General features: G+C 37.3%; 1 protein-coding gene across 1 annotated transcript in view; it reads left to right on the forward strand.

The window, feature by feature from the left end:
* The window catches only part of TRAM (translocating chain-associated membrane protein 1), a 204472-nt gene that overhangs the window by 48109 nt on the left and 133459 nt on the right, over positions 1–22904 (forward strand). The window contains 1 exon segment of the mRNA XM_090391298.1: positions 13668–13786. Coding sequence (XP_090247424.1) covers positions 13668–13786 — 119 coding nt within the window.

A 22904-nucleotide genomic window follows, 5' to 3' on the forward strand; every position in this document is an offset into this window, starting at 1 on the left:
GCCCCCAGAGACGTACTAAGTCGCATTATATTATTGCCACAAAATACTACAGTGTTTTTTTTTTATTAATCAATAAAACGTGTTTGGAAATAGATAAAAAAAAAAAAAAATAAAAAATAAAAAAATAAATAATAATAATAATAATAATTACAAGAAACATATTTTTTAAAACTACAATCATTGGGCTAGTTATACAAATATAGGTGGGGCCCGGCCCCTATAGACAAGCAGCCCCTCTGTGTGTGTGTGTGTGTGTGTGTGTGTGTGTGTGTGTGTGTGTGTGTGTGTATATATATATATTTTTTTTTTTTTTTTTTTTTTTTTTTTTTGTTAATTTTTATAATAACCTTTTCTATTTCAGTGTGTTAGTGAAATTGGTGTCAAATGCATGAAGGTTACAGTTCCGAGAATATGTTAATCAGTGTAGTTGGACTGATGGGGATTCTCCTTGATACCTGTATTTTTAACATGTATTGGAGAATCTTTAAGAATAATTGGCATGAATTTTGAGGAGCAGTTGTGGAGTGTTCTATGCATTTGTTGAAAGAGCGAGCTAAAATAGTTTGCAATATGAAGCAGAGTGAGGTGAAAGATAGGTCATGGTATGACCCAATTTTCTCACCTCACTCTGCTTCATATTGCAAGCTATTTAATCAGTATAGTTGGACTGATGGGGATTCTCCTCGATACCTGTATTTTTAACATGTATTGGAGAATCCTTAAGAATAATTGACATGAATTTTGAGGAGCAGTTGTGGATTGTTCTATGCATTTGTTGAAAGAACTAAAAGTGGTAATGCATCAAAAGCAGACCTGTTATTTCTTATGGAACTATACTGGCAGCTTACTATCATTTCCTCAGTTATCTGAACTACACTACGTAATTCTTTCTAGGGGATTACAGTTGTGCTGCATAGTCAGGTTTGATTTCATGTCAAAGAATGGAAAACTTAGAATTGCCCCCCCCCTTTTTTTTTAATCTGTTAAAAATTTTCTGCACACATTCCACCCCACCAGACCTCTGAAAACTAACCAAGCCATAGTTGGATAGTTTCAGCGAAGTTCCTTGCTTTTCTTAAAGGTCAGAAAAGTTCTTTGCTTTGCCTACTCTAATTTATTTCAGGTCATATATTTCAGCCTAAATATTACAGGCCATCATCAGTGGTGACAATAGTTAATTACAGAGTAGAATGTAAACAGTGGATTGATTTGAAAAAGTAAGATCCATGTGATATTACATTAAAACAATGCAGTGGTATGACTGAGGAAATATTGATAATTCATTATTTAGCTATTTAAAAAAAAAATGATGTGTGATTAAAATAAGACTTTCCCATAACTTAGATAGACAGAGGCAGTCATTCCAATTTAAGTTTGTATGGTGAAGTAAGGCTTCAATGCTTTCTGTAAACAAGTGTTCAAATTTATACTGACATTAATGAAGTAAGCATGTTTCAGACTATAGGATGTTGTGGTCTGTATAGGTCTGTGCTAAGACAGATTTTTCAGATTTACTGTTGCTAATATTATTATTATTATCAACAGGCCTCCATGGAGTCAAGAGACTTATTGTGGGAGGTCCCACTCTCACATGCACAGCCCATCATACCTCGACTTGAATGCATTCACTGTCCCTGCACTCACCACACTCTCAGACAATGCATTCTAATCATCCACCACTCTCCATGCAAAAAATCTACTCCTCACCCCCTCCCCCTGCTCACACCCACCTTATGCAGCTTCCAGGGAGGGCATCTCATCTCCCCCCTGTCTCCAGATATTCAATGAAAAATCTCATCCATGCTAATCTGGTAATTGGCTTATATGTCTCGATCATGTCTCCCCCTCTTCCTTCTATCTGCTAGGCTGTAATTTGCATTATCTCAGTCTGTCCTCTTATTCGACAGACAAGAAACCAACTTGGTCAATTGTCTCTGGATCCTCTTCAACATCTCATGATTTTGAAAGCTTGGCAACCAAATCTGTGCACAGTAATCCAGTCTGATCAAAACTTTGCATTCTACTGCAAAGATTTGAGAGTTATGGTGGATAGGGACTTGAAATTTTGTGGACATTTTGCTAAAATTGAAAGAACAATAGGATGAAACATCCTTTCTTCTACACATCAGTGTTCTCTGCATCATTCTTATAATCTGCTGTATTGTTCTTTCAATTTTAGCAAAATATCCAAAAAATTTCAAGTCCCTATCCACCATAACTCTCAAATCTTTCATCTTCTCCACCTCCTCTAAAATATCCCCACCAATCCTATACTCTGCATCCCATCTTTGCTTCCCAAATTTTAAAACCTTACACTTTGCAATATTAACCTGATGTCACCACACACTTGCCCATTCAGACAGTCTGTTTGGGTCCTCTTGCAAAGCTACAACATCTGCTCTACTCCTCATAACTCTCCCCAACTTTGCATCATCTGCAAACAACTGTATATCTCACCATTTAAGCCCTTCCCAATGTCATTTACATGCAAATTAAACAACAGTGGCCCCAAAAACAGACCCCTGAGGCATGGCACTAGTGACTTTCCTCTTCTAGGATATCACACTTTCCCCCATACACAACCTGCTGATACTTATCAGACAGCCAGTCTCCAATCCAATTCACTAATCTACTATCCAGCTCCATCTGTTCCAATTTAACTACTAGTTTGCCGTGTAGCAATTTATCGAAAGCCTTTACAAAATCTAAACATACTACTATATATCCAATGTATTTGTCACCTTGTTATAATAGGTAAGCAGATTACTAAAACATGATCTTCCCTTAGCAAACCCATGCTGTCCATTAAAGAGAATTCTACTGCTGTCCACCCAGTTTTGAATCCTTGTCCTCACTAGTTTCTCCAACACCTTGACCACAACTCCAGACAGGCAGATTGGTTTATAATTCAAAGCCTTAGTAGTCTTATCACTCCTTTATGAAGCAGAACAGTTTTGCCATCTTTCCATTCCTTTAGGACCTGGGCTAATCTAAAACTCATGTTGAAAATGTACATTAAAGCTGTTGTTAACTCCCTGGAACATTCCCTCAAGACATATGGTGATATATCAAGTCTCATGGCCTTGTTGAAATCAAGTTTACTCAATTCCTCATATACTTCCTGCTCATTTACCATCAGTGGTTCCTTCCCCATTCTCACTGCACTCAAGTTCTGCATTATGTTACAATCACAAGACTCTAAAATATTATGTTACAAGACAGGACATTAAAGTATTCCAAGGATAGAATACTTTAATGAACTGCTCATTAAACATCTCTACTATATCCTCCTCAGTATTTATCATTCTTCCCATTATCACTGACCAACATGATACGATTGTCATTCTTGTATTCTCTTTTCTACAGTGTTCAGTTTGTCCAGAGTAGGAACGTTGACCATTGTTGCCGCTGCTGATGGCCTGTAATTCAGGCTGAAATGTATGGCCTTAAATAAATATGTGGAACTTGAGGGAAGAGCGGGGAGAGGATAAACAGTCCTTTTTAGGACTTCTAGAGTAACGAATGTTATTGAATAGGGCGCTCGTGAATCAAGCGCAGTGACGTATAAGAAGAGCTCCTGATTGGGATAAGTTTTCTAGAAAATAAATAAATATATATGCGTAATTGTTTGAGTAAGAGAGACTGTAAACATTGTGCGCTACTGGTTTTATTAGTGTGGGGGATTTTTTTTTTGCCAAAACTTAATTACGAAATCGTTATTATTAGACTTAGTAACCTGCAAAAAATGGCGGCGGCATTGTCATTCCATGACTTTAATTTAGATTTCAGTCGTTTCGTTAAGTGCGAGGTCTGCTATATGTATTCTTTTGATTACATAAATGATTTGTGGATATATGGTGAGGATGGGGGGGGGGCGGAGGTGTGCGAAGTGTGATCTGAACAAGGAATTGATGAATGCAAATATGAAATTGATGACAAAGTGTTAGTAGCGAAATTGTCCTGGGGAAAATGAGTACACGTTTGAAAGAAAAGGATGGTCAGAAAGAGAGCCGAAAAAATGTTAAAAAATCAGTAAAAAAGAAGAGTGATTTGAAAACTGTAACGGATGTTAAAAGGGACAAAAGTGAGGTGAGAGTGGCAGAAGGAAATAAAATTGAGAGAACGAATGAAACTAGAAATGGCGTGATGCAGAAATCAAAAGTAAAAAAAATCGAAAGAATGGATGATAGCAAAAAAAGAATGAATGATAGCGAAAGTTCGATGCATGTTGGACCGAAAGTACAGAAACTAAGAAAGATGAATGAGTGTGAAAATGGGAAGAATGATAGCGAAAGTTGGACGCATGTTGGACCGAAAGTATGGAAACACTGAAGGATAAGTGAAAGTGAGACGAGGGGGTCGAGAGTTAGAAAGATTGAATGATAGAGAGAATGTGTCGTGAGATTCGGAAGTTGAAATGGATTGGATGAGGCAAGAAATGAAATGGATGCGGAATGAAATTAAGAAAATTTGGGTAAAAACTATTAAAATAAATAATGATGGCATGAAAGAGTTAACGAAAGATGAGCGAGTGGCGTTGTATGGTGACTCCATTATTAAAGGTGTGTTGGATGAGAGGATGCACAAAGTTTGTTTTTCAGGCAGTAAAATGAGTAGAGTGATTGAGGCATTGGATATGAGGCAGGAGTGAGCAAAAGAGTTAATAGTATTAATAGGTACGAATAATTTGAGAGAGGACAAAGAGTGTGTCAGAATGGATATCAGGAGGCTGCTTAGAAGGATAAAAGAGAATAGTGTGACAGGAAGGGTAGTTAGCGTGTTGCCTAGATATGACTGTGGTGAAATGAGGCGGAGAGCAAGGATTATGAATGATATGCTGGCTGAAATGTGTGAGGAGACAGGAGTACAGTTTGTTAATGTGTGGAATGAGTTGAGGGACTAAGTGAGCTGTATGGGAGTGATGGACTGCATTTGAGTGGTTATGGTGTAAGTCGCTTGGAGAGACTGTTGCTGGAAGGTAGAGAAGTGAATAGAGAGAATGAATCAGATCGAGTGGGAAGTGATGTGGAAGAGTGGGAGAGTAAGACAGGAGAGATTGAAGAGGTGGTTATGAATGGGGAAGTGAGTGGTATGAGTATAGAGAATGGGTGTGCAAGAGGAGCAGGGAAAAGGGGGAGGCTCAGGGTGGACAAGGGTACACAGCATGAAAAAGGTGGATACTCCAAGAGGAGGTGAGAGCATGTGTAGACAGGAAAGGAATGGGATGACCTGGGATCAAGAGGAAACAGTTGGAATTGAAAAGGGTTTTAAAATGAAGAAGCAGAAAGGGAAATGGCCCTGGTTGAGCATGGAGAGATCACATCGAGTGAGTGGTATCAGTGGAACTAGCTGTAGATCCAGAAATGAGCTGTTGTGTTTGTATACAAATGCTAGAAGTATCAGAAACAAGGCGGATGAAATGGTTGCACTAATTGCGTCTGTTCACCCAAAAATTGTCAGAATAAGTGAGACATGGTTGGAAGAGGATGAAATCCTGACAGGAATAGAGATGGAAGGGTATGATGTGTTTCGTGAGGACAGAAGGAGTAAAAAGGGAGGGGGGGAGTGCTATTGTCCATATAAAGTAGAGATGCAAGAGGGAAATAGTGCCAGTTGTTTTGAGGCAGTATGGTGTGAGATAGAGTTGAATGGAATCAAATACTTGGTGGGATGTTGTTTGTTATAGACCAGGTAATGTGGATGGTGGTGATAATGAAATGTACATTCAAATTACCCAAGTAAATAAGAAAAGGGGGATCATTATGGGTGATTTTAATTATGGCAATATAGACAGGAATGATGAGATAGCAACTGGAAGTAAAGAAAATGAGTTTCTTGAGTTTTTGAGGGATAACTACCTCAGACAGTATGTAACAGAGGTCACACGAGGATTGAGGGTCTTGGATTTGGTCATCTCATCAGAGGATGTAATTATAAATGAGGTATCAAATCATCCACCAATTGGTGAGAGTGACCATGAGGTGATTACCTGGGTGGTTGCCAGCAGTGTGAGGACTTCTGTGAGAAAAGGGTATATGTGGAACTACAAGGGGGGGGGGTGATTATGAAGAGCTCAGGAGACAGCTTGCGGGTGTAGCGTGGAATGAGGAGTTAGCTGGAAAAGAGATCAATGCAGCTTTGGGATTTTCAAAAACTGTTTAGTAGATGCAATGTCTAAATGTATTCCAAGGGTGAGAAGGTAAATAAGGTGGGTGTGAGATTGATGAATAAAGAGATTAAGCATGCGATCCAGTGAAAAAGGGCATTGTGGAGGGAGCATAAGAGAAGTGGAAATAACCAATTCCATGAGGTCTACAAAGACCAAGCAAGGAGGGTGACTTGGTTGGTGAGGGTAGCTAAAGACAGGTATGAATAGCAGTTGGCTAATGAAGCCAAAAAAGAATCCTAAGGAATTCTTTCGATATGTAGCTAGCAAAAGAAAGAATAATTATGGAAGGATGAATTGATTGGAGAAAATGGTATAAAGACAGCTGATGCAGACTGTGTGGTGGAGATACTTAATGAACAGTTCATAAAGATCTTTCAATCTTGTGAATGTGACTTCATGGAGGAATTGAGAGCAGTTGATGATGGGGAGGAGAGACTGACTGTAGGTGAGCAAGAGGTGTATGGGGGAGTTGAGTAAACTAGATGTTAATAAGGCTATGGGACTTGATAGAATATCACCACGTATTCTGAACGAATGTGCCAGGGAGTTGACACCTGCCTTGACATATTTTTTTAATATGAGTCTTGCACTCGGTCAAGTTCCTAAGGAGTGGAAGGAAGGCAAGATTGTGCCACTTCATAAAGGAGGTGATCGAACTCAAAAATCAAACTATAGGCCTATCTGTGTGTCAGGTGTTGTGGTTAAGTTGTTGGAGAAGCTTGTGAGAACTAGAATCCAGAGTTGAGTTGATAACATGGTATTATCTTTGATGGACAGCATGGTCTCCCTTTAGTAAATTAAAGGGAAATCATGTTTTAGTAATCTACTTACTTATAACAATAAATTGACTGCTTCCTTGGACAGAGGAGAAGGATACACAGTAATATACTTGGATTTCACAAAGGCTTTTGATAGAGTACCTCATGATAGGTTTGACAGTCAAACTAGAGCAGATGGGGTTGGATATTAGATTGGTGCATTGGATTGGAGACTGGCTATCTGATAGGTATCAACAAGTTGTGTATGGGGGAGCAATATCCAGGAAAAGGAAAGTCACTAATGGAGTGCCTCAGTGGTCTGTTTTAGGTCCATCACTGTTTAACTTGTATATTAATGATGCATATGAAGATGGAGATATTCAGTTGTTTGCAGATGATGCAAAGTTAGGACGAACCATGAAGTGTAGTGAAGATGTGGCCTTACAGGAAGATTTGAATAGATTGAGTGATTGGGCATGGAAATGGGGATGTGAATTCAATGTTGCAAAATGTAAGGTTTTTAAAGTTTGGAAAACAAAGATAGGATGCAGAATTTATGCTTGGTGAGAATATATTGTTGGAAGTAGAAGAAATAAGGGATCTGGGGGTGATAGTGGATAAGGATCTAAAATTTAGGGGACACATCACCAAAATTGTGAAGACAACACAAAGGCTTCTGGAAATGATGCAGAGGACACTGACGTGTAGAAGTAGGGAGATTCTTGTTCCGTTGTATAAGGCTTTGATTACGCCACACATGGACTATTGTGCCCAGATTTGGTCACCGGGTTTTCAGAAGGATGAAGAGATGTTGGAAAGGGTCCAAAGGAGACCGACTAAGGTAGTTTCTGACCTCTGGAATGTCGAGTATGAGGAAAGATTGAGAAGATGTAATTTGTAGAGTCTGGTGGATAGGAGGAAGAGGGGGAGATATGATAGAGACCTACAAGTTGATAAGGGGTTGTTATAGGATCAATGCTGGAGAAGTTTTACAGAGAATAGTGGGAGATCGGGGGAGAACCAGAGGTCATCCCTGAAAATTGTATAAAGAGGGTGTGAGTAGGGGAGTGAGAGGCAGGTTTTTTTTCGTGCAAAGTTGTGAATGATTGGAATGCCTTGCCCGAGAATGTGGTGTCTGCAAAGAGTTTTTGAATGTGTTTGAGCTGTGTTTGTGATAAAAGGACCTCCCAGATGAATCTTTGACTCTATGAGGTCTTCGGGTGGTAATAATAAATAGTATTACTTATCTCTTGTGTTTTTTGTGTTAATTTGAAGAAACCTCTCTTGGAACAAGTATCTCTTAAACAACAACTAGTAAGATAAAACTGAACTAGTAAAGAGTGGTGGGTGTAAATCCAGATTCTCAGCTATGGTATTTCAAACTATAACTAATACTCCTGTAAGAAATCGCAATGATTCACACAGAAAACTTGCCTTCAACTAGTATGAGGGTCTAATTCAAATAATTTGCCTTAAATACAGAACATTGAATTCTTCTTCTTCTTCTTCCTCTGCGCTTTTTTCCAGCTTCCATTGAAGGGTCCACGTGTTATGTAGATATGGCGTTTGTTTGTTAGTACCCCCCCCCCCCAGTCAGCCTGTCGCTGTGCCTGCCACAGAGGGGGAGATGTATTTTTTTGACTGTAGCAGTGTGTGTTCACGGGGCCAGTTTGCCTGCTCGCGGGATGAAAATTAAATAATTAAACTAATTATAAATTGAAAATATTGTAGTGCCTAATGTTAGCCATGGATTGTTTAATAGATTAGTAATAAATTCATGCTATGTATTTTAACTACTTAAATATAATGTTTGAGCTATTGAACATAAAGAATTGCTTAATGTTCAAAAATTGCATTAAAAATTTGTTTTAACTAGAGTATGATACTTTTGTATACTAATTTTGAAATACTTTCTTAGGATCCACAAGAATCTTTCTCCCCTCTTGTCCCAGTTATAATAATGTACCTACAGACAACTATCCATTTCACATGCTAGCTTCTAGGAAGCCATTAAGGGCATTATTATTTTATATAGTAAGATATTTGTATCTCAAATACTGCAAAAACAAACCATAAATATCCATATTTTAAGATTCTTGTGACCATGTAATAACTTTATCAGAGAAAGTAACAAAATTTATAAACATCATAAAAAGTAAACCACTAATTTTATATATAGCCATTTATTTTAAACCTTCTCAAGATCCAAATGAAATACTCATGAATTAAGCCCTGAGAAGCACTGAGTACCTAACAGTTTTTGATTTTAACACGATCTAACATTTCCTTGCCATTATAGTAACTAGAAAAGGTTAATTACAAAGAAAGGTAGAAAAATACGGCAGAACTGAGCATAACAGATTACTGCATGGTGTAGGTACACGTTAGGCTGAACTTAAACTAAGCAGTTAGCTGTTATATTTTCTACCACTGGTGAAGGCCTCTGATTCTGAATAAAAACTGAATGGAGCACTCATATTTGAATTGAGTTTACTATTGCTTCATTCAGTTCTTCAAGTCCTGTCTTAAACATACTCTGGTAGTTAGCGGTAGTGCTTATTTGCAAATTATATTCTTGTTTTCATCCATATTTTACATGAGCAGTTATGAATATTAAATTTCTTCATGTTTAAGCAGTATGTATATAGAGCAGTTAACTTCACATTACGTTGCAGATTTGTGTCCCATAATGTTCATCACGTTCTTTAGAGGGTTGATAAAATGCCATACATTTTGATGAGAGCTGCTTCCCACATCAGTTTCTACCTTTCGTTTTTTACTGAATTGCAGTTGTCTCCTTGTGTACAAGTAGCAAAATGCTATTATATTCACAGTATTACTATATTCTGGATGTGAAATAATCATGGAGAGTTTTTTTCGCTGGGTTGGGAGAACATATATTCCTCATTATATTCCATTATTGGATGAAAAAAATTGTTTTGATTAATGGCCAAAGTAATTAAGGCTATGAGGGTAGGGCATTATCTGTTTTAGGCTGATTTTCCTGTTTTGTGGAATAAAAAGGATACAAATTGCAACTTGATGCGATGTTAGTTAGTTCTTCTATATACAAGCGGTTTATTTTGAACCCTCACTGCCACAAAAATCTTGAACAAGATTTTTTTTTTTTTTTTGCAAAGGGGGGGGGGTAATTGCAGAAAAATATTTAAGAACAGGAGACTAAGGAATCATCTGATAAGCAGTTTATTGCAATAAAACTTCCTTCTCAATAAGAATGCATTCATGCTGTTCAAGATCTGGAACCCATTCCTGTGGGTACAAGTACAGACTACCTCTAGCCACAAATGTTACTAATCACTAATCAGCATGATAACTAATATTTAAGGAATTGACAGCATATACTAGAAATATAGATTAAATAAACTTTAATATATACATTCCGATATTTCGGCGAACGTCAAGTTGCCATCTTCTTGGGAACTTACTAAAAGACACGTGCACACAAGTACTAATAACAGCAAATGAGACTGAAGCTAGGAAGCTAGCGTTTCCTAAAGTCCTGATGGTGCCCCCCTGCGGGCTATATTGGTAGTTCTTGGCCTTTGGGCTGAAGTTCTTCTGATAAAAGTATCCCAAATTTGGGGCAGTTTCATGCATCCAAATTTGTTGAGGTTTGGCATGTTCCTAAGGGCCGAGGCTGATTCCATGAATAGTCTTTCATACTTGAACTTGCTGCAGTGTATTACTGTGGCTTTCTTCCATCTTATTCTGTGGCGAGTATCCAGAGCGTGGTCTGCAAGCCCAGAGTGGCTGTACTGGTAAAATCGGATGTAATCCTTGTGTTCTGAGATTCTGATATTTGCTGTCCTGCCTGTTTGGCCAAAGTAGGACAGTTTACAGCTGCAAGGGACCTGGTATACACCAGGTAGGTCTAGGGGAAGTGGTTGGTCTTTGGTGGAGCGGATAAGGGATGCCAGTTTTCTATGTGGTCTGTAACAAGTGGTCAAGTCATGTTTTTTTAGGATTTTTTTGATTTTTTCTGAGGTGCCTCTGATGTAGGGAATCATGATAGATTTAGAGTAATCTTTTTTTGTGAAGGGGAGGGGGTGGTGGGTTGTGGATAACTGGGTTAAGTATTTTTTGGATTTTTTGGAGGGGGTAGCCGTTGGCTGAGAAAGTGTCACGGATGTGATTTAGTTCAGTGGTTAGGGCTTGATCATTAGAACAGATTATTTTTGCCCTGTTGAATAATGTTTTAATAACTCCATATTGTTGTGAGGGGGGGGTGGGATTGTTGGTGAATGTATCTGCCTGTATGGGTGGGTTTTCTATAAACTGAGAAAACCAAGGTTCCATCAGGTTGGCGGGTGACTAGTGTGTCTAGGAAGGGGAGGTTATTGTTTTCCTCTTTTTCCAGGGTGAATTTGATTCTAGGGTGTTGGTTGTTCAAGTGTGTTAGGAAGGAGAGGAGTGAATCCGGGCCATGTGGCCAAATAGCGAAAACATCATCAACATAGCGAAGCCATATGGTAGGTTTTTGTGGGGCTGAGTTTAAGGCTTTCTCTTCAAACATCTCCATGAAGAAGTTGGCCAAGGGTGGGGAAAGTGGTGAACCCATGGCTGTCCCCTCTATCTGTTTGTAGAATTTTTCCTGCCAAACGAAATAGCCTGAGTTCATTGTAAACTGAAATAGGGCTGAGATATCGGGAGGAAATTTAGCTTGGATTAGCTCTAAGGTTTCTTTGAGGGGGACATTCGTGAATAGGGAGGAGACATCAAAACTGACCATTATGTCATTATGTTGGAGTGTAAGGTTTTCTATACTGGCTTTGAAGTGGGCTGAGTTTTTTATGTGTGATGGTGTATTGCCAGTATAGTGTGAGAGCGCTTTGGCTAAATGCTTGGCTAGTTTGTAAGAGGGGGAATCAATGCCATCCACTATGGGACGTAATGGCACATTTTCTTTGTGTATTTTTGGGAGCCCATATACATATATGCGGTTGGGTCTAGAGTTATAGGGTTTTAGTTTGTTGGTAATCTCCACAGGCCAAGAAGTGACCTTCTTAAGGAGCCTATGGAGTTTTCTAATTTGTGAGTTGGTGGGATTGTAATCAATGGGGAGGTAAGTGGAACGATCTAATAATAAAGCCTTGAGCTTACCTGTGTAATCTTTAAGATTAAGTACCACAGTGGCGTTTCCCTTATCCGCTTTGGTGATCACTATTTTTTTGTTTCTTTTCAATTCTTGTAGTGCCTTGTATTCACTACTGGATATGTTGGATTTTGGAGGTTTTGCTTTGTTGAGAACACAGGCTACATCCAATCTGATATCGTTGCCGATGTGGTTAGGCAGTTGGCGAATCCCGCGTTCAATTTGAATCATTAATTCCTCGGCCGGTAATTTCCTAGGAGCAATGGCGAAGTTGTGACCACATGACAGAGCGTGGAGTGCTTCTGGCTTTAAGGTAGCTGACGATAGGTTAACAACAGTGTTGGTTTGTAGTTTGGGCGCCGAGTTCTTTGTTAATTTATCAAACTTGTTGATATGTCGGCTTTGTACTAGAGTACGTATCTAGAGTGCACACTTCAGACTAATCACTCTTATGCTCAATTTCACTATAATACTATTACCGAGCCTTTCCCTAAGATGTTTCAGTAATGTTAATGAATATTATGTTATTCATTCCTGAAAATTCATTCTTTTAAGGTTACACGGTGATCAGCGCTCATATTTGTAAATTTAAGGACACAAAAACACATGTTGAACAGATTATTTTATTAATTACTAATAAAATAAAACTTGACGTTTCGACCCCTGTATCGAGGTCATCATCGGAAGAATACAAGTGTATACGGAACCAAGCTACATGCTAATGCCCTGTATACCAGTAAACTAAATCTACGTAGTTAGTTAATCCTTTTCCCTAGCCTGACCTCTAGTGATAAAAAAAAAATTAATTAATTAATTAATAAAAAAAAATAAAATAAAATAAAAAATAATATAAAAAAATACAACTACAATAAACTGCTAAAGTCCTCATGTATTAATATTCTTCTGGATAGTTCTGATTGTTATAATATAATTTCTTTCAGTTGCTGTTGAATGTTACAAACACTTCACCAGGTTGTCTTCTTGTAGTGGGATTTTTCTATGACTAGTTTAGGTTGTTATACAGGTTGTAGATGGGTCCTCCACATTCTTGAAATGGTTAGGCCATCATTTTTGTTGAGATTTGGGTTGTGTTTGAGCATTCTTTATTTTCTGATCTGAATTTTTCCTGATGATAAATTAATATTCATAATTTACTTCCCATTTATAAAATGGACTGATTTCACAGATTCTACAACATTCATTTTCTAGTTAACCAATATAATTTTTTGCTTCTTCCTTTTACCAATAATACTTCAAAATATAATATGGAAGTTAGCTATAAATTGAGAAATATTAGCTGTTGATTTTATTAATCTGTTTTTTTATCTGTCTTACATAACTAAAATAGTATTACTGAAAATGGTGAGTTGTAGTGTACGTGCATTGAATGAATTTAGATGTGCTAAAATATGCATGATGTGAATGGCTATCACAAGTTGTGCCTTTGCATAGATATATGATAGCAGTATGTATATATACACACCCTGTTAATTTTTTTTTAGTTATAAATTCATAAATATTTTTATTAGTTTATATTTTTATATTAATTTGTTTTGCTGTACCAGAGTTTTTTTTTCCTTCTCCCAATTTGTTTGTTATTAACTTCAATCAAAATTTTTTTATGTAGCTTTAGATCCCACTGATATAGTTTATTACACATATGGAAGAAAGGATTTTTGTGTGGTGTTTTTCTACTTTCTCATTGCCATTGTAATGCATGCCATTCTTCAGGAATATGTCCTAGATGTGAGTATCTCAATTTTTTTTTTTTCCCTCTGTATATACAGGGTTTCCACAAAAAAGTGCCAATAATTTAAATGCAAATGCTTTTTAAATCAAATTGTCACCTAACTTAGTTATCTATTATTCAGTTTTGTGTATATGCACACTTAGCTATTCTAACCAGCAGATAATGAGCCTAACAAAAGCTGGGTATTTGATGATATTCAGAATTTGAGTTAGTGATAAATATCAAGAGGTGATATATTCAATTTAAAGAAACCTAGCAATGTAGAGTAATCTAAATCTACAGGACATAAGAGAACTTCTTAAACTAAAGCATGTTTGCAAATTTTTATGCAATTTGATGAGAACCCTTTTAATTTGGACTTAGACATACCTTAATCTAATTTTCATAAGGTGCTTCAGTAAATCTTGCAGTATGTAAGTTGCAGGTGGTTTAGTTTATCATTGAAACTGATGGCAAAGTCAGAATTAAATTGGTTATATGTGAAAAAGTAGAGGACATTTTTCTTCCTTCTTCTGAAAACAGTTCTTTTCAGACAGAACATTTCAGGGAATGTAAGCATCCCAAATTTTTGATTTGGGCTTATACTTTGCTCACTGAATATCTAGAGATCCTGAAAGATTCTTCCAATGTAATTGTGTGCATTTATGAAGATGCAGTGCTTGGTTCATATTTCTTTGCGCAGAAAGTAATACAGTACTGTTTTTTGGATATGTTATTTGGATATAAAATTATGCTCTTCCATACATAGAGGGATGTCCTTTTACCAGCTACATAGGATATTCTGTAACCATTGTATAACAAACTTTAAGTGTTGAAGCAAGATGACTGGGAAAACCAAACCTTGGAGATTCACTAGAAATTGATGAACACATTGATTCAGCTATAGGTATGTGGTGGTGTTTTCTGCAAGGATAGAAAAATTCCATGGTGGACTCGGAAAGTTAGAGACAGTCATTAAAAAGAAATAAGCATATCAGAAGATAGTAGCAAGAAAGGAAAGTGGACATGTGCTCTGAGTAAATGTGGAGAAAAATATTAAAGCAGCGTGTGAAAGTAGCTAAACAGGTCATTGGATGATATTTGTAAGAATCAGAAAGTAGCAAAATATTCTGGATGGTATTGAAAAAAAGTTTAGAAATGGAGGACAAATTACTGGAAAAAGAATCAGATGATAAAGATGACATTAAAACTGAAGATAAAAATATTCTAGATGTGTGGAGTAATTGCATTGAAAGATTGCTAAATGAAAAAGAAGTTATAGAAAAGAGAGAAATTAGTCAGAACATGAAACTAGCTGTATACAAGTGTTCAAACCAGTTTTAACTAATGGATCTGATGGCTGGGTTAGAAATAACACCTGATCAAAGACTGGAGACCATGGGTTTGAGAGCTGTAAGAAGGATTAGGAGAGTGAATAGATAGTGTCTACAGTAGCATCATATTAAAAATGAGGATATTAGGAAGGAAGAAACTTGATATTGTTAGCATTCAGGAATGTGTTAACAGAGCTAATCTTGGGTGGTATTGTTATTTAACCCGAATGCAAGAGGAATGGTTAGCAGAAGTGGTTTTTGTCCTTGTGGCTAGAAAAAGACCAAGAGAGAAACCAGACTCTAGGTGGATTGGTACAGTAAGAAGTGCTTAGAAGGTTGAAATATAAGATATGACATCATTGAAGTCCTGACAGATAAGAGATTAATTTGGAGGAAAATTGTCAATAGGAAGTAAATGTTCTGTATATCCCCCACCTCTCCACTTTGAGGGTACATATCAGGAATTTGATGATAGTAGTGAATGAATGAATAAATTTATATGAAACGAGAAATTAGTCATACTAAAGTAGTTAAAAACAAGATGGCAATCAAACCAACTTGTGGAGCAGGATGAGAGTTCTGATAAAAATTTAGGCTTGAATTGATATTAATGAAAAAAATCATGTTAAAAATAAAGATATTAATAAAAAAAACTTGACATTTTTAGCATTTAGGAATGTGTGAGCAGAGCTATTCTCAGAATGGGAAAGGAAAGGTTAGCAAAACACTTATTCAATTGATGATAGGAAAGAGACCTAGATACCAGATGACTAATGTTAGTAATAACTGTCTTCTAATATCATTAAATCCTGTACAGTCATTTATGATGCATATAAAAATATTCATCATTGGATGGTGATGAATATTTTTTTCTGCTCAATCCTAATATTTTCAATGATTATTGTGCATTTAAAATGGTGATGAATATTTTTTTCTGCTCAATCCTAATATTTTCAATGATTATTATGCATTTAAAATACTGTCATGTGGAAATCTTGTATTTTTAAAAAGCTGCCTATCATCAACTTGTATTATAACATTTTTGTTTGTGCTGTTGTATTTATTTGAATAAATTTACTTTGGGTAATTATTTAAATTCTTTTAAAAGAACTTAAAATTCATTTCAAAGGAAAAGAATTTTAGAATTCATAGAATGAGAGATGGAGGGGATAGAACAAGAGGCCACCCCTGGAAACTGTACAAGAAGAGTGTGAGCAGAGGAATGAGGAACAGGTTCTTTGCATGGAGAGTGGTTGGTGAGTGGAACGCATTGCCTGAGTGTGTTGTGAATGTAAACACGTTGAATCAGTTTAAAGCATGGTTGGATGAGCTTTATGTGTGCCTTCCACGATGAGTCTGACTCTATGGAGGTCAGATGTTAATAAGTCAGGAGCAGATGGGGGGGGGGCTGACAATGTCAAGTTCTTTCCTAATATCCTCATTTTTAATATGATACTGCAATCGATACCATCTGTTTGTGTCCCTAATCTTTCTCATGACTCTCATATCTGCAGTCTCTAGTCTTTAGTCAGGTGTTTTACTTCTGACCCAGCTCTCAGATCCATAAGTTAAAATTGGCTTGAACACTGTCTTGTATACAGATAATTTAGTGTTCTGTCTAATTTCTCTTTTACTCCATATGAATTTATTCAGTTGACTTCCTACCATACTAGCTTTGTTGATTCTGTTGTCTATTTCCATATTTAATTTACCATCTTCACTAAAAATTGTGCCTAAGTAGCTGAAATGTTTTACTTGTTCCACAAGTTCTCCGTTCAAAATGCAGTTGACATTTTCAACGATTCTGCCTATTTTCATTGTCCTTGTCTTTTTATTGCTGCCCTTCATACCATATCTATTACAACATTTATTCAATTTAGTCAGGGAATCTTGAGACTTGTAGCGGATTTATTTAGAAGTATAACATCATCCGCATAAAGCAAAGAGCTGACATTAACATCTCCAATTCTGATATTAGGTTTAATACCACTTTCCTTCATAATGTGATCCATATAGATAATGAATAACAGAGGGGATAATGTACATCCTTGTTTGACACCAGATTTAACATTAAACTATCTTCCTGTACTTCCTTCAGTTCTAACTGCTGCTTTACAATTCAAATAAAGACTAAGTATTGCTTGATATAATGCCCCATTGTCACCATATGACTGTAGCGTATTGAATAGCTTCTCTCTTGGCACCTTGTCATATGCCTTTTCCAGATCGACAAAACTTAAATACAGATCTTTGTTATATTCCCATCCGTTCTCGACTATTTGTCATAAAGTGAAGATCTGATCCTGACAGCCTCTATTTTGCCTGACTCCAGCTTGTTCTTCACCAAGCTTTTCTTCCACAATTCTTGTCAGCTGTTTCTTAAGTATACTTGCATAGATCTTACCAGGAACACTCAGTAGGGAAATAGCTCTGTACTACTCACATTCAGTTTTATTTCCCTTTTTATATATGGGCACTATTAGAGCTCTACTCCAGTCATCGGGAATTCTTCCCTCTGTCCAGGCTTTCTGAACTATGCAGTGCAGCCACTGTAAGACTTTTATACCACCATACGTTAACATTTCTGGTCGAATATCATCTACTCCTGCTGCCTTTCCACATTTCAAGCCTTTGATGGCTTTTTCTACTTCAAGTGTGGATATGTATTCCTGAATTTATGCCTGTTGAGTGTTTTTTTTTTTTTTACCACAGTGCTATCGCTGCTTGTTTCATTTAGCAATTTTTCTAAGTAATTACTCCATACTTCAAGGATATCTTTTTCACCAGTTTTTATGTCACCTTTATCATCTCTAATTTCTTTTACAGCACTCTTTTCTCCATTTCTGAACTTCTTCAACAACTTCCAGAATATCTTGCCACCTTCTTGATATTTATTTTGTATGTTCTTACCAGTCTTCTCATGACTTTTGTTTAGCTAGTTTTACAGTGTTTAACTTTCTTATATTTGTCTCTGTATTGTCTAAGAGCACAAGCTGATTTATTTGCCAGGTACTTTTGATATGCTTTCTTCTTTTTCTTCACTGCCTCTTAAACTTCCTGTATCCCCACGGAGTTCTGATTTTTCTATCATAGCAGACGACCTCATCACATGCTTCTCTGGCTGAATCAATCAATGCTTTCTTCAGGATTTGCCACTGAACCTCCAAGTTTTGGTTTCTGTTCTCAAACCCTTGCATTTTTTCTTCAATAATGTTTGTGTATTTTAGTCTACAGTTCCCATCTGAGAGCTGCTCAAGGGGGTGCCGATCACTAAAAAGGTTAAGACCCACTGCTTTAGAGAAAGCAATTGCAACAATGAAAAAGGAAAAGTTGGTACTTGTTGGGAGATCTGAACAGCAGAGTAGGAAATGATTCGCTTTAAAACTTTCTTAAATGTTCTGCTTTTCAAAATGAAATTCAATTTTATCCTTCTCGAGACTAAATAGTGATCACTTCCAATTTCAAATTCTCTGTACACTCCGGTGTCCTGGACCATGGAGAAAATATCACTATCGACAATAACATAGTCAATGAGACTTTTCTTATTCCTTGCCTCTTCTCTCCATATGAATTTGTGCACATTTTTATGTTGGAATTTCTCGAAATTTTCCCAAAATGTTTTTGAATGTCTGATAATCATTTCCTACTCTGCTGTTCAGATCTCCCAACAAGTACCAACTTTTCCTTTTTCATTGTTGCAGTTGCTTTCTCTAAAGCAGTGGGTCTTAACCTTTTTAGTGATCGGCACCCCCTTGAATCTAAAAATAAGTTCTCGCACCCCATGAAAAATGCGTTTCTATTTCTTTATTTAGGAAATTACATCTATTGTATGATAATTTATTTATTGAAAAATAAACACATATATTTACATATACATACAAAACAATATCTCAGTTTTTAATGGCTATGTTGTTGTTATTTATTCATAATAATACTTTTGAAGCGAGGCTCCTTTTTTGAAAGAGCTACACGTACGTCATCACTTGCATTTAAGCGATTTCTGGATTTTGTTTTTATCTGCAAAAGTGATGAAAATCCCATTTCACACAGGTAGCTGGTGGCAAATGGTAAAAGCATGTGCAATGCTGCTTTTGCCAGCTGTGGATAAGGTTCTAACTGTGTACACCAGAATTGTTCTAAGTCCAGTTTTTCAAATTCTATTTGAATACACGCATTGGTTCGTATTTCAATAAGATCATCTTTTATTAAATAGCTGTCATCCATCGAATCTGGGTCAAAATTTAGAAAATTCTCTCGCACCCCTGGAAATGCTTTCTCGCACCCCTAGGGGTGCACACATCCCCAGGTTAAGAACCACTGCTCTAAAGCCTAAAAAAATTCCTCCAATTCTACCTTAGTAGAACCTTCTGTGGAACCATATACACAAATAAGTGTCATTGTCCAGTTCCCCATTATGCTCACATCACTCTACTTGATACTGCCTGCCATTCAAGAAGATTAGCATCGTATTTAGTGTTGAATACTATGGCTACTCCTTCTTTTCCTTGATTGTAATTGCCTGAATATAACATTTTGTATTTATTGCTCAGAAAGATCTCACCAGTGTTTGTCTTTTTTGTTTCAGTCACCCCCATTATGTCGATCTGTACTTATCTAATTCCTCAGCAAGCTCCATTTCTTTGCCATTCAGGCTTCTTATCTTGATAGTACCGATCTTTAACTCTTGTGATGTTGAGCTGCAAATGAATGCAGTTACACTTATCGAGGTTAGGGCCTTTCATAGCTGATTCTGCTTCTCAAAAATAGAATCTTGAGCCTATAGTAATTTATACGAAGCACAGTTCTCTTCCATTTAACTATGAGTGGAGTATCCAGAGTATGGTATGAAAGTCCTGAATTGCCATATTGATGATTACAAACGTTTTTATGTTCTTCAAGGCAGATGTTAAGGAGAACTACCAGTCTGTCTAAAGTAGGCTAAATTGTAGGCACAAGGAATCTACACTCTAGGATGTGCAAGAGGATGAGGCTGAGCCTTTGGAAATCAAATGCATGTTGCTAGCTAGATGTGTGCTGAAAGTGGCATGAAAATTATATTTATGAAGAACTTTGGCTAATATATCCCAGATATAAGGTGGAAGTGGTTTTGTTTTAATCTTATGTAGGAGGGGATAGAAGGCATGCAGTATTTTTGCCTGTTTTATAGGAGTTGTATCCATTGGCTAAGAAAAGGTAGCAAAGATGACGAGAGTTTCAGGAAAGCTATAGTGTCAGGAAGGATAGTAGTGCGACTCAGTGGCGTATTTAGATATTTTCCGCCCCTAGGCCCACAGAAAGTGCCGCCCCTCATGACCTGCCCATAGGCAGGTGATGATCCCAACCTCCAATGACTGAAGTTGCCATAGAATCTCACTTGTTTCACATCACGTAACTTTCTTCTGGGTGGTGTCATTTTCAATTTCGGATAAAGTGGAAATTATTTCTGTCAATCCCTCACGAAGACTCCGACAGGCATCTTCACGAGCTGACTAATGAGTAGGTGAAGGACGTTTAAATACTTTTGCAGGTTTCCAGGTGCTTTCTTAGCACACTCCACCGATGTGTTGAAGATGTGAAAAATACGTACAGTTTCTGAAGGACACCAAAAAATGCAGAAGAGTTATGGACAGGATTCGGCAGCTCAAGTACCAATTTGAGACAGAGAATGTCCAGTGCACTGTGTGAATTCTGCCAATGGATTTATTTCAAGAATTCTTGCTTGCAGTCCTGTATACTTGCCTGACATGTTACTAGCATTATCATATGCCTGCCCTCTGCAATTTTCTACATAAATTCCAAGCTCGTTTTGTGAAATCAAAACCGCCTCTTGTAACTCTTCAGATTTGTGACTTACGTTAGGAATGAAACGCAAGAAACGCTCCACAGGAGTTCCATGTTCTTTCGCATATCGTACAATGAAGGACAGCTGATCAACATGAGACAAGTCTAATGTTGAGTCAACACTTATGGAATAGTACTTAGCTATTTTAAGTTCTCCCACAATAAATCTGATTACTTTCTCGCCCATTATATTAATAAATTCCTCATGCGTGGCAAAGGAAAGATAGGAAACGAAACCTTTTCCTTTTTTTCCTGCTTTTGGCAATGTGCTCAGCAAGAAAGGGATCAAATTCACTAATCCCTATTGCCTTTGTGTCAAGTTACCGACAACAATACAGTAGCTTTCTGTGCATGTCTCGGACTGTATAGTTATGCAGAATCTGATTACATGCCAATATGATTGCAGACTAAAGTTACAATGAGGAAAAGAAAAATATTTCTCTACTTGTGAATAGATGTGGCATATAAGGAACATGTTATAATTAAAAAATGAGAGCCTGGAAATTTCTGCCACCCCCTCAAAATTTGCCGCTCTAGGCCTGGGCCTATACCTAAATATGCCACTGGTGTGACTGCTTATGTAAGTACATTACAGTGTATAATAAACAGTCACTAAAGGATAATTATTATTATTATTACCCCAAGATCTCATGGATCAAAGACTCATCTGGGAGGTACTTTTATCACACACACAGCTCTTCATAATGTGTCTTAAACACACTCAAACTCCTTGCAGACAGCACACTCTCAGGCAAGGCATTCCAATCCTTTACAACTCTGCACGAAAAAACCTGCCTCTCACTCACCTATTCACATCCTCTTTATACAGTTTCCAGGGATGACCTCTGGTTCTCCCCCTATCTCCCACTATTTTATGTAGAACTTCTCCAGCATTGATCCTATAACAACCCCTTACCAACTTGTAGGTCTCTATAATATCTCTCCTCTTTTTTCCTGTCCACCAGACTCTGCAAATTACATCTTCTCAATCTTTCCTCATACTCGACATTCCAGAGGTCAGAAACTACCTTAGTCAGTGGACAGGAGGAAGAAATCAGAGAAGAAAACAAAGCCTTTGGACCCTTTCCAACATCTCTTCATCATTCTGAAATCCAGGTGATCAAATCTGGGCACAATAGTCCATGTGTGGCCTAATCAAAGCCTTATACAACGGAACAAGAATCTCCCTACTTCTACATATCAGTGTCCTCCGCATCATTCTCAGAAGCCTTTGTGTTGTCTTCACAATTTTGGTGATGTGTCCCCCTAAATTTCAGATCCTTATCCACTATCACTGCCAGATCTCTTATTTCCTCCACCTCCAACAATATATCCTCACCAAGCATAAATTCTGCATCCCATCTTTGTTTTCCAAATTTTAAAACCTTACATTTTGCAACATTGAACTCGCATTCCCATTTCCAATCACTCAATTTATTCAAGTCTTCTTGTAAGGCAACATCATGGTCACCCTAACTTTGCATCATCTGCAAACAACTGAATATCTCCATCCAAATCTTCACCAATATCATTAATATACAAGTTAAACAGTAATGGCCCTAAAACAGATCCCCTGAGGCACTCCACTAGTGACTTTCCTTTTCCTGGATATCACTCCCCCATACGCAAGTTGTTGATACCTATCAGATAGTCAGTCTCCAATCCAATGCACTAATCTAATATCCAACCCCATCTGTTCTAGTTTGACTGTCAACTTATGAGGTACCCCATCAAAAGCCTTTGTGAAATCCAAGTATATTATTGTGTATCCTTCTCCTCTGTCCAAGGAAGCAGTCAATTTATCGTAATAAGTAAGTAGATTACTAAAACATGACCTCCCTTTAGCAAATCCATGCTGTCCATCAAATATAATACCACTGTTGTCAGCCCACCTCTGGATCCTAGGTCTCACAAGCTTCTCCAACAACTTAACCACAACACCTGACACTCAGATAGGTCT

Source organism: Typopeltis vanoorti, chromosome 4 (genome assembly GCF_054136105.1).
Source record: "Typopeltis vanoorti isolate ZY-2024b chromosome 4, IOZ_Tvanoo_1.0, whole genome shotgun sequence".
NCBI classification, from domain to species: Eukaryota; Metazoa; Arthropoda; class Arachnida; order Uropygi; family Thelyphonidae; genus Typopeltis; species Typopeltis vanoorti.